Source organism: Neovison vison, chromosome 3, assembly GCF_020171115.1.
Source record: "Neovison vison isolate M4711 chromosome 3, ASM_NN_V1, whole genome shotgun sequence".
Lineage (NCBI taxonomy): Eukaryota > Metazoa > Chordata > Mammalia > Carnivora > Mustelidae > Neogale > Neogale vison.
Genome location: NC_058093.1, coordinates 40,007,903 through 40,017,454, shown reverse-complemented (window position 1 = coordinate 40,017,454; position 9,552 = coordinate 40,007,903). Strand labels below are relative to the sequence as shown.

Below are 9,552 nucleotides of genomic sequence, written 5' to 3'. Positions count from 1 at the left end.
GGATTTGTAGTCCCTGGGTCTCTTTGTTGCGTGCTGGGATCTGTGGTTCCCCCACCACCACAGCGCACTCCCCCTGGAATGCTGGGAAACGTAGTCCCTCTCACATCGCACAGTGCAACGCGCAGTCACCTCAGAGCCTTAGTGTGCCCTGCGCTGGGAGCGGGCCCCTCGAGCCTCTGCAGATTTGAAGCCAACCCTCCGCTGGGGCAAACTCTAAGCAACAAGACCTAAAGAAAAATTTGTCCTACGGGACTTCCCGGGGAGGGCCCTTCCCACTGACGCTCGTCGTCCCCCTGCGAAGCCGCTGAGTGTCTCTATTGGCTGCTTAGGGTGCCAATCGGCGAGGTGAGCTTTCCATTGGCTTTGGGGCGGGCGCTCCCAGGCTAGGGGGAACGAGAAGGGATCAGGAGCGGGAGCTAAGGGGAGGGAGAGGCCGGTCCGGGTCTGGCCGCTGCCTCTGCTCGCCCGAGGTCTCCAGGCCGGGCTAAGGCTCAGTCCTCCGTTCGTGGGCACCGTCTGCGAGGCTCCGCCGGGCCAGCGTGAGAGAGCCGCGGGCGGCGGCCGCCGCAACATGTCAGCCAAGGACGAGCGGGCCAGGGAGATCCTGAGGGGCTTCAAACTGTATCCGCCCGGGAGCGGGGCGGGGCCGGGAGGACTTGGGAGGTGGCCTCTAGCTGAGGAGACGGGCCGGGGGCGGGGGCCGCGCGAGGTGGGCACCGGACGGGAGCGCGGCTGGAGGGACAGAGGGAACGGCGTCCGGGGCCCCCTGTGGGACCGGGCACTGGAGGCGAGGCAGGGGGCGTCCTGAGGGAGGAAGGGGACGTTGTCTGGAGCCCCGGGGACTGGAGGCGGAGGACCCCGGACGCAACTGGGTTGGGAGAAGCGCCTGGCGTCGGAAACGGGATTCGGGGAGGCCGGCTAGGGTCCGAGCCTCGGGCCGCACCCAGAGGCCGGGAAGGGGCTGCGGCCCGTAGGGAAGGACTGAGGGGGCGCGGTGAGCTGGACTCGGAGCCCCGCAGCCCGTTTGGCGGGAAGCCCCCGGGGGAGCAGGAAAAAGTGACTCGGAGCGAGTGACCTTGTGTGGGACAAATGCAAATACTTGCGCTAAACTCTCCCGGGTTCCCCTGTCCCACTCGACCCCCGCCTTGTTTCCACAACTTCTCTGCCTCACTTGTGGCTCCTTCCAGGGCTGGAGCCGAGGAAGGTGGGCAAAGAGAAGCCCGGGATCGACCTTATCTTACCTCTGTCTTGGCCTTTTGAGGCATTGGATGGTGGCTGCTTCTTTCTCGGCTTTTCGCTTTTCTGTCCAGCGAAGTGAGGACCCTAAACTCTTGCGTGAGGTGCCTTGAAGTGTTGTGGTGTTGCACTGGGACTCCTGGCAAAGGTATCTGCTCCTTCGCGTTTGTGTGGTTAACGCGTAGACAAGGTGGAGCTGTCCAGCAATTACTTGATTACGTTGGGGAGACCGTAGGATTTAGCAGGATAGAGAAATCATTGCCTTGGGCCTGTTGTGCCGCTTGTGCAACCTTCGCTCCTTAAAGTAATGAGGAAACCTCGTGTTGTAATGGAGGGTCGATCTGTAACCATAGAATGCGTATGAAAAAAAAATGCAATCCTGGACATTCCAATTTCAGATTTTCCTGCTGACCTTTTTCTCTTTTTACATGGTGTGCGTACAATATGGGACATTCTCAAATTCTTCTCTCGGTGAAATTGTAGTCCTCACTTTAGATCTGTTCCCCTAAAAGGAGATTGAGTGAGGCACTTTTCTCTGAGCTGCCTGTGTTTTCACAATGCCCATTTCACCCTGCAAATTTTAATTGCTTTGTCACCGTCAGAGACCAATTCGGTAGTAAATTTTAGAACACAAAATGCAAAAAAGTTACAGGATGCTTTGGATTTGCAAATAAGAAGTTTCAAATGGAAGCCGACCTGCTATGCTTCTTCCGGAAAAAAAAACTGATTGGCGTTATCACCTGGGCCTAATGCCATTCCTGATAAACTTTTTCAGTACTTTAACGTAGTGAATTTTAGTAACAGCCTCTTTTATAGCTCCATGTACCTTTTGGTGTTTCTCTTCATAATAGCACCTATAAGTAAATAGGGATGGCTGATGTGTTAGAAAAGCTATGACACAAATTTTATTTTTCACTTAAGTAATTTATATTGTTACTTAACGTGTGTGCTGTAGACAGTAAAACCGGAGACTGGAGAATTGAGCGATTTCAGAAGCACCATTTTTGTGCGATTGGAGAAAACACATTGCTGAGAACAATAAAAATAAAAATCCATGGCTTTCAGACAAAGCAGAAGGGGAAAATTTAACTTCTTACCTCAGTCTGGGCTCAGTCTGGTGAAACTGTTGAAAAAGAGGCCAAGGGACAAATGTGGAAAAGAGTAGAAAGCAGAACCTTCATCAGCCCCATAAAGGGCAGGTGAATTAACCAGTTCAATGATGACTTTAGTGTGTTAAGAAACAGGCTTTCAGAGAAGGTTTGACCTGAGCTGATTAAATCTTAACAGAAGAAGCCACATAAAAAAGTTAACATGGTAGCAAGAAGATACTCATCCTCTGGTAGCCTTTATTGACATCTGAGGATTGAGAGAGAAAGGGAAAGGAGTTCTAGAATTTGCCCATTACCTTCAGGACAAAAACAATGTTTTCGTAAAACAAACTACCCATTGTCCCTCTTTATTATTGGGTAAATTGTTTTTCTGAACTTCCACTGCATCTGTTTCTGTTAAGTATTTTCTACCAAAAAAAAAAAGCTCCATTATATTCTCCTACCAACAATGACAGTGCTCATTTCCACATTGACTATGTCTGTCTTTTATATTTTTGACAATTTAGACAAGTAATACCTTGTTTTAGTTTGTATTTCCCTGGATACCTAGATTCCTGAATAGGTAATGGAGCATAGTGGTTAAATACAGCAATTCTGGACTGTAGAGCTGTACTGTCTGTGTTGGAATCCCAGCCTTGTACTCTTGGTTGTGTGTCTGTGAGCAGCTTCTTTAACCTATGCCTCCATTTCCTCATCTGTTGCGAAGATCGAATGAGTTGATAGCTGAAGCATTTAGAAAAGCACCTGATGCCTAGTAAACATTATATAGTAGCTCTTTTTTTTTTTTCTTTAAGATTTTACTTATTTGTCAGAGAGAGGGAGAGTGCTTGAGCAGGGGGAGAGGCAGGCAGAGGGAGAAGCAGGCTCCCTGCTGAGCAAAGAGCCTGATGTGACAGATGTGGCACTCGATCCCAGGACCCTGGGATCATGACCTGAGCCAAGGACAGACCCTTAACTGACTGAGTCCACTCAGGCATTCCTATAGTAGTTCTTCTTATTATTAGAGAAGTTGCAAAATATTCTGTTTGGCAGTTTCTTTTCCATGAATTGCCTATTGATTTTGGTTTTGCCCATTTTATTATTGAATTTCTTATTACTGGTTTGTAGGTGTTCTTTATTTTAATATTATTTGCCTGTTCTGTATGTTGCAAATATTTTTCATCAATGTATTGCTCATCTCCTTTTTTATTGAACAAATTTTATTTATTTATTTATTTATTTATTTATTTATTTTCAAAGAGTTTATTTGAGAGAGCATGGTGTGGGGGGAGGCCAGAGGGAGAAGGAGAAGTGGACTCTCCACTGAGCAGGCAGCCCAACTGGGGGCTTGCTCCCAGGACCCTGAAGGCGGCAGATGCTTGTCTGACTGAGCCACCCGTGTGCTCCTGTTGAACAAGTTTTAAATTATCATTTTAAATTCATCAATATTTTACATGTGATATCTGCATTTTGTGTCTTTTTTTTTTTAATTTATTTGAGAGAGAGAGAGAGACAGAAATAGTGACAGAGAGCCCAAGCTGGAGGGGAGAGGGAGAAGCAGGCTCCTCACTGAGTAGGGAGCCTGATGCGGGACTCAATCCCCGGACCCTGGGATCAGGACCTGAGCCAAAGGCAGACGCTTAACTAACTGAGCCATCCAGGCACCCCTGCATTTTGTGTCTTAAAGATTTATTTACTGGAGTGAGAGAGAGAGAGCGCGCGCATGTGGGCCATGCATCACACCCCCTCGCACAGGCACAATCAAGAAAAGTGGGGGAGGAAGAAGGAGAGAATCTCAAGCAGACTCCCCCTGATGTGGAGCCATCTCAGGGCTTGATCTCTCCATTCTGAGATCATGACCTGAACTGAAATCAAGAGTTCGATTCTTAACCGTCTGAGCCACTCAGGCACCCTTGCATTTCGTGTCATAAGAAGACCTTCCTGACCTTGGGCAAGTCACTCCACTGTCTCTTCCCATCCATTTTTTTAATATTCAAACAGATAAAAATCATAGTATCTACTTTATAAGTTTGCAATACAGATTAAATTAATTGTTATGACTAAAGAAACAAAACAAAACTTTTCTTATCTCAAGATTAAATATTCTATGTTCCCATCTCTTTTTAATGTTTAGCTCTTTAATCCACCTGGAATTTTTTACACAAATTATATGTGGGAGAAATCTAACTTCTTGTGCTGTTTTAAAGTGGTACTTAATTTTTCCATTACCAACCTCAGCCCCCAGAAATGACCTTTATTGATATTTTAATATAACCTTCCAATATGGCTAATGTAGTATATTTGCTTTTATAAGAATTGAATCATAAGCATTATTTTGTAACTTATTTTTTCTCCTAATAATTAATTTACCATGTTCATAACTTGCAAAGATTTTTACTTTTAATTGCCATCTTTTTTTTTCCTTAAGATTTTATTCACTTATTTGTCAGAGAGAGAGACTATAAGCCAGGAGGAGTAGGAGAGGGGGAAGGAGAAGTAGGCACCCTGCTAAGCAGGGAGCTCAATTCAGGGCTTGATTCCAGGACCCAGAGATCATGACCTGAGCTGAAGGCAGATGCTTAACTGACTGAGCCACCCACGCGTCCCTTTAATTGCTTTCCATGACATAAATTTGTTATAGTCCTTTTATACAAGTTTTCCAGTGTACCCTGTATAATGCACTGTTCTTCCTCTTCAAACTGCTTTTCCTCAACATAAATACAGTTGGCCCTTGAACAACACTGATTTAAACTGTGCAGGTCCACTTACACAAGAATTTTTTAAATAGCTATGGTATACAGTATTGTAAATGTGTTTTCTCTGCCTTATGATTTCTTTTTTTTTTTTAAAGATTTTATTTATTTATGTGACAGAGATTACAAGCAGGCAGAGAGGCAGGCAGAGAGAGGGGAGGAAGCAGGCTCCCCACTGAGCAGAGAGCCCGATGCGGGGCTCGATCCCAGGACTCTGAGATCATGACCTGAGCCGAAGGCAGCGGCTTAACCCACTGAGCCACCCAGGCGCCCCTGCCTTATGATTTCTTAAGAACATTTTTTCCTCTCACTTACTTTGAGGCACCTGGGTGGCTCAGTCATTAGGCATCTGCCTTCAACTCAGGTCATGATCTCAGGGTCCTGGGATCGAACCCCACATCAGGCCCCACATCAGGCTCCCTGCTCCTCAGGAAGCCTGCTTCTTCCTCTCCCACTCCCCCTGCTTGTGTTCCCTCTCTCGCTGTGTCTCTCTCTGTCAAAGAAATAAATAAAATCTATTTTAAAAAAAAATAGGGGAGGCACCTGGGTGGCTCAGGCGCCCATATAATTTTATTATTCTTATACCATTTGGAATTTGCTTTGGTCTAGGATATGAAGTAGTGATTTAACTTTTCCTTTGAAGATTAGCTAATTGCCCCATTTACTTGTACTCCAGAAGTTAATATAATATCTAGAATATAAATGATTGCCACCAGGGGCACCTGACTGGTTCGGTTGATGGAACATGTGGCTCTTGATCTTGAGGTCGTGAGTTTGAGACCCACAGAGATCACTTAAAAATAAAATCTTTAATTAATAATAATCTGAGTGGCTCAGTCAGTTAAGCATCTGACTCTTGATTTTGGCGCAGGTCTTGAGCTCAGGGTCATGCGATGAAGCCCCACATCAGGCTCTGCACTGGGCATGGAGCCTGCTTAAGATTCTCCCTCTCCAGGGCACCTGGGTGGCTCAGTGGGTTGGGCCTCTGCCTTTGGCTCAGGTCATGATCTCAGGTCCTGGGATTGAGCCCCACATCAGGCTCTCTGCTCAGCGGGGAGCCTGCTTCCCCCTCTCTGTGCCTGCCTCTCTGCCTACTTGTAATCTCTGTCAAATAAATAAATAAAATCTTAAAAAAAAAAAAAGATTCTCCCTCTCCTTCTTTCTCTCTCTCCCTTTCTCTCTCTCTCCCCCTCTCAAAAATAAGCAAATAAATAAAATATTTTAAAAATTAAAAAAATAAACAACTGCCTACGAATCAGTAAAATAAATGGGTGAGCTGGGTGGCTCAGTCAGTTAAGCGTCTGCCTTCAGCTCAGGTCATGATTTCAGGGTCCTGTGATTGAGACCCACGCCTGGCTCCCTGCTCACTGAAGAGCTTGCATCTCCCTCTGCCCCATCCCCCTGTTTGTGCTCTCTCTCGCTCTCTATCTCAAATAAATCTTTTTAAAAAATAAAATAAATGTTTAACTCAAAATGGACAAAGAATATGAACAAAGAGTTCACAGAAGAAAACTACAAGTAGCCAATGAATATATTAAGAGATGTTCAACTTTAATAAATCAACAGACTGTCTCTTTTTTCCCAATTAATTAACAAAAATTTAAAAAGTTGACAATAGGGGCTCCTGGCTGGCTCAGTCAGTAGAGCATACGTCTCTTTTATTTTTATTATTTTTATTTTTTTAAAGATTTTTTTTTTTTGACAGGGAGAGATCACAAGTAGACAAAGCAACAGACAGAGAGATGGGGGAAGCAGGCTCCCCACTGAGCAGAGAGAACCTGATACGGGTCTCGATCCTCGGACCCTGAGACCATGACCTGAGCCAAAGGCAGAGGCTTTAACCCACTGAGCCACCCAGGCACCCCTCCTTTTTTTTTTTTTTTTTTTTAAAGATTTTATTCATTTATTTGAGAGAGTGCACAATCTGGGGGAGGGGCAAAGGGAGAAGGAGGAGCAGACTTCCGGCTGAACAGGTAGCTGGATACCAACCTTGATGCCAGGATCCTGGGATCAGGATCTGAGCTGAAGGCAGATACTTAATGACTGAGCTACCCAGGTGCCTGAGCATGCAATTCTTGATCTTTGGGTTTTGGGTTCCAGCCCCACAAGGGCCATGGAGCCTACTATAAATAAATAAATCAAAATCAATAATATTCAGTATTGACAACTATTTGGGGGAAAACGGACACTTCACTTGCTCTGTGTGTGTGTGTGTGTGTGTGTAGCTTTTATGGAGAAAGTTTATGAATAACTGCAGCAGAGCAGAACAGTAGTTAAAGAGTTCAGTGGTTAAGAGCGTGGACTCGAGGTTCAGACTTACTGCCTTCAGCATTGTTACCCTAGATAGAGCATTCAAACTGTAAACCTCAGTATCCGTATAATTTCCTCACAATGTTGTTAAAATTACATGAGACTGCATATAAAATAATTAATATAGGGCCTGGCACATAGTAAGTAATAAATGTTAACTATGTTATTATTTGTTTTATTAATAATTATTAACATTATAACAATAACAGTGGTAATAATATTGCTGCAAAGCCAGTTTTTTTTTCCTGAGGTAAACCAGTGCCTTCATGCTGTTATTCTCTTACAAAGAAAATAGAATATTTCTGTTTTGCCTGTTTGAAGAAATGATTTAATTAGTAAACATTGATGTATGCCTAGTGTTTACCTTGTTTTCTGGGAAGTAGTTACATTTCAATTTATGACAGCTTAGCAGAAAAGGAACTAGTTTGGCTCAGAAGGTTTCTGAAAGTAACTTACACGTGTTTTTTTTCATTCCCTCTCCATAGTTTGGTCCTGGATCCCCCACATCCTCTTTCTCATAGCATCTTTTTTTTATTTTTAAGATTTTATTTATGTGACAGAGGTCACAAGTAGGCAGAGAGGCAAGCAGAGAGAGAGGAAGGGAAGCCAGGCTCCCTGCTAAGCAGAGGGCCGGAGGCCAGACTTGATCCCAGGACCCCGAGGCCATGACCTGAGCCGAAGGCAGAGGCTTTAACCCACTGAGCCACCCACCCAGGCGCCCCTCTCATAGCATTTTGATCTTTGACTTTACTTCTAGTCAAAAATATTTGGCTTTAAATCTTCTATTCATTTAGATTTCCTTATTAAAAATAGTAGACTGTTGAACTTTTCTTGAAAGTCGGTATTCCCTGGGACGCCTGGGTGGCTCGGTTGGTTGGACCACTGCCTTCGGCTTAGGTCATGATCCCAGAGTCCTGAGATTGAATCCTGCATCAGGCTCCCAGCTCCACGGGAAGTGTGCTTCTCTCTCTGACCTTCTCCTCACTCATGCTGTCTCTCACTGTCTCTCTCTCTCAAATGAATAAATAAAATCTTTAAAAAAAGAAAAAAAAAGAAAGTCAATATTCCCTAATATATGCCTTGGCCAGGTGTTAAAATTGAGTTTGATTTTTGAGTTTATGATTTTCTAAAATACAGTTTTTGTTTATCAACTCAAGCTCTGGGGAAGCAACCAAAACACAGTACTCATAAAGCCAATGAACAGTGTTGATCACAGATTGTCCAGTCATAAACTTCATGTAGATTATGATTGGTAGTGTGTTTTCCAGGATGAGAAGTTGTTATTATTACCCTGAATGGATTAAGTGAAGTTATGCCCTATCGATCATGTTATTTAGGATTTTTAAATGGGAATTCCTGCTTTCACATTTTGGGGAGGAATTTTGAAATATAATTAGATAGTCTTCAGATCTTCTAAATTTCCTTGAGGATTCTATATATGGTTTATAGTGAAACATTATAGTAACTTCTGGAGAAATGCAACAGAATATGGTGAGACTCCCATGAAAAATTCTGGCTATATTGTCACTGTATTTGATAAAGGGCTAGCAGTGGTGCTGAGGTTTGGCAGCTCTGGGTTCCTATTAAGCTTGACCTCACTTTTGGCTCAGAGGCCTCCCTTGTAAGCAGTCCGCAGCCTCAAATCTGCATGGTAAAGGAAAACTTAACTTCTGAACGTACAGACCAATCCCTATTCCTGAGCTTTAGCATCATAGGAAGATAGTTTAAAGGCCATTGTGACGGGGCACCTGGGTGGCTCAGTGGGTTAAACCTCTCCCTTTAGCTCAGGTCATGATCTCAAGGTCCTGGGATCGAGCCCCGCATTGTGTTCTCTGCTCAGCAGGGAACCTGCTTCCCCCTCTCTCTCTGCCTGCTGCTGCCTACCTGTGATCTCTCTCTCTGTCAAATAAATAAGTAAAATCTTTAAAAAAAAAAAAAAAGTCTATCGTGACTAGTAACCTAAAGTTTCCAACCAGTGCCTGAATACTTAAAACTCAGATTGTCAAGAAGTTTCCAACCAGTGCCTGAATACTTAAAACTCAGATTTTCAAGAAGTTAAGATGAGTAGGTTCTTTTTTTGCTTTTGACCTGATGATAATTTTGAAGCTGAGAAGAAAAACAAGTATATTTTCTTACAGTCTAATATCCATAAAAATCTCGTGATT

The 9,552-nt window shown here is 44.1% G+C and overlaps 1 protein-coding gene across 1 annotated transcript in view; it reads left to right on the top strand.

The window, feature by feature from the left end:
* The first annotated feature begins 388 nt into the window (after nucleotides 1-388).
* LOC122902418 (retinal rod rhodopsin-sensitive cGMP 3',5'-cyclic phosphodiesterase subunit delta) overlaps nucleotides 389-9,552 on the top strand; it is a 51,565-nt gene continuing 42,401 nt past the window's right edge. The window contains exon 1 of the mRNA XM_044241853.1: nucleotides 389-621. Coding sequence (XP_044097788.1) covers nucleotides 572-621 — 50 coding nt within the window. The 5' untranslated portion in view covers nucleotides 389-571. The remainder of the gene's footprint in view (nucleotides 622-9,552) is intronic.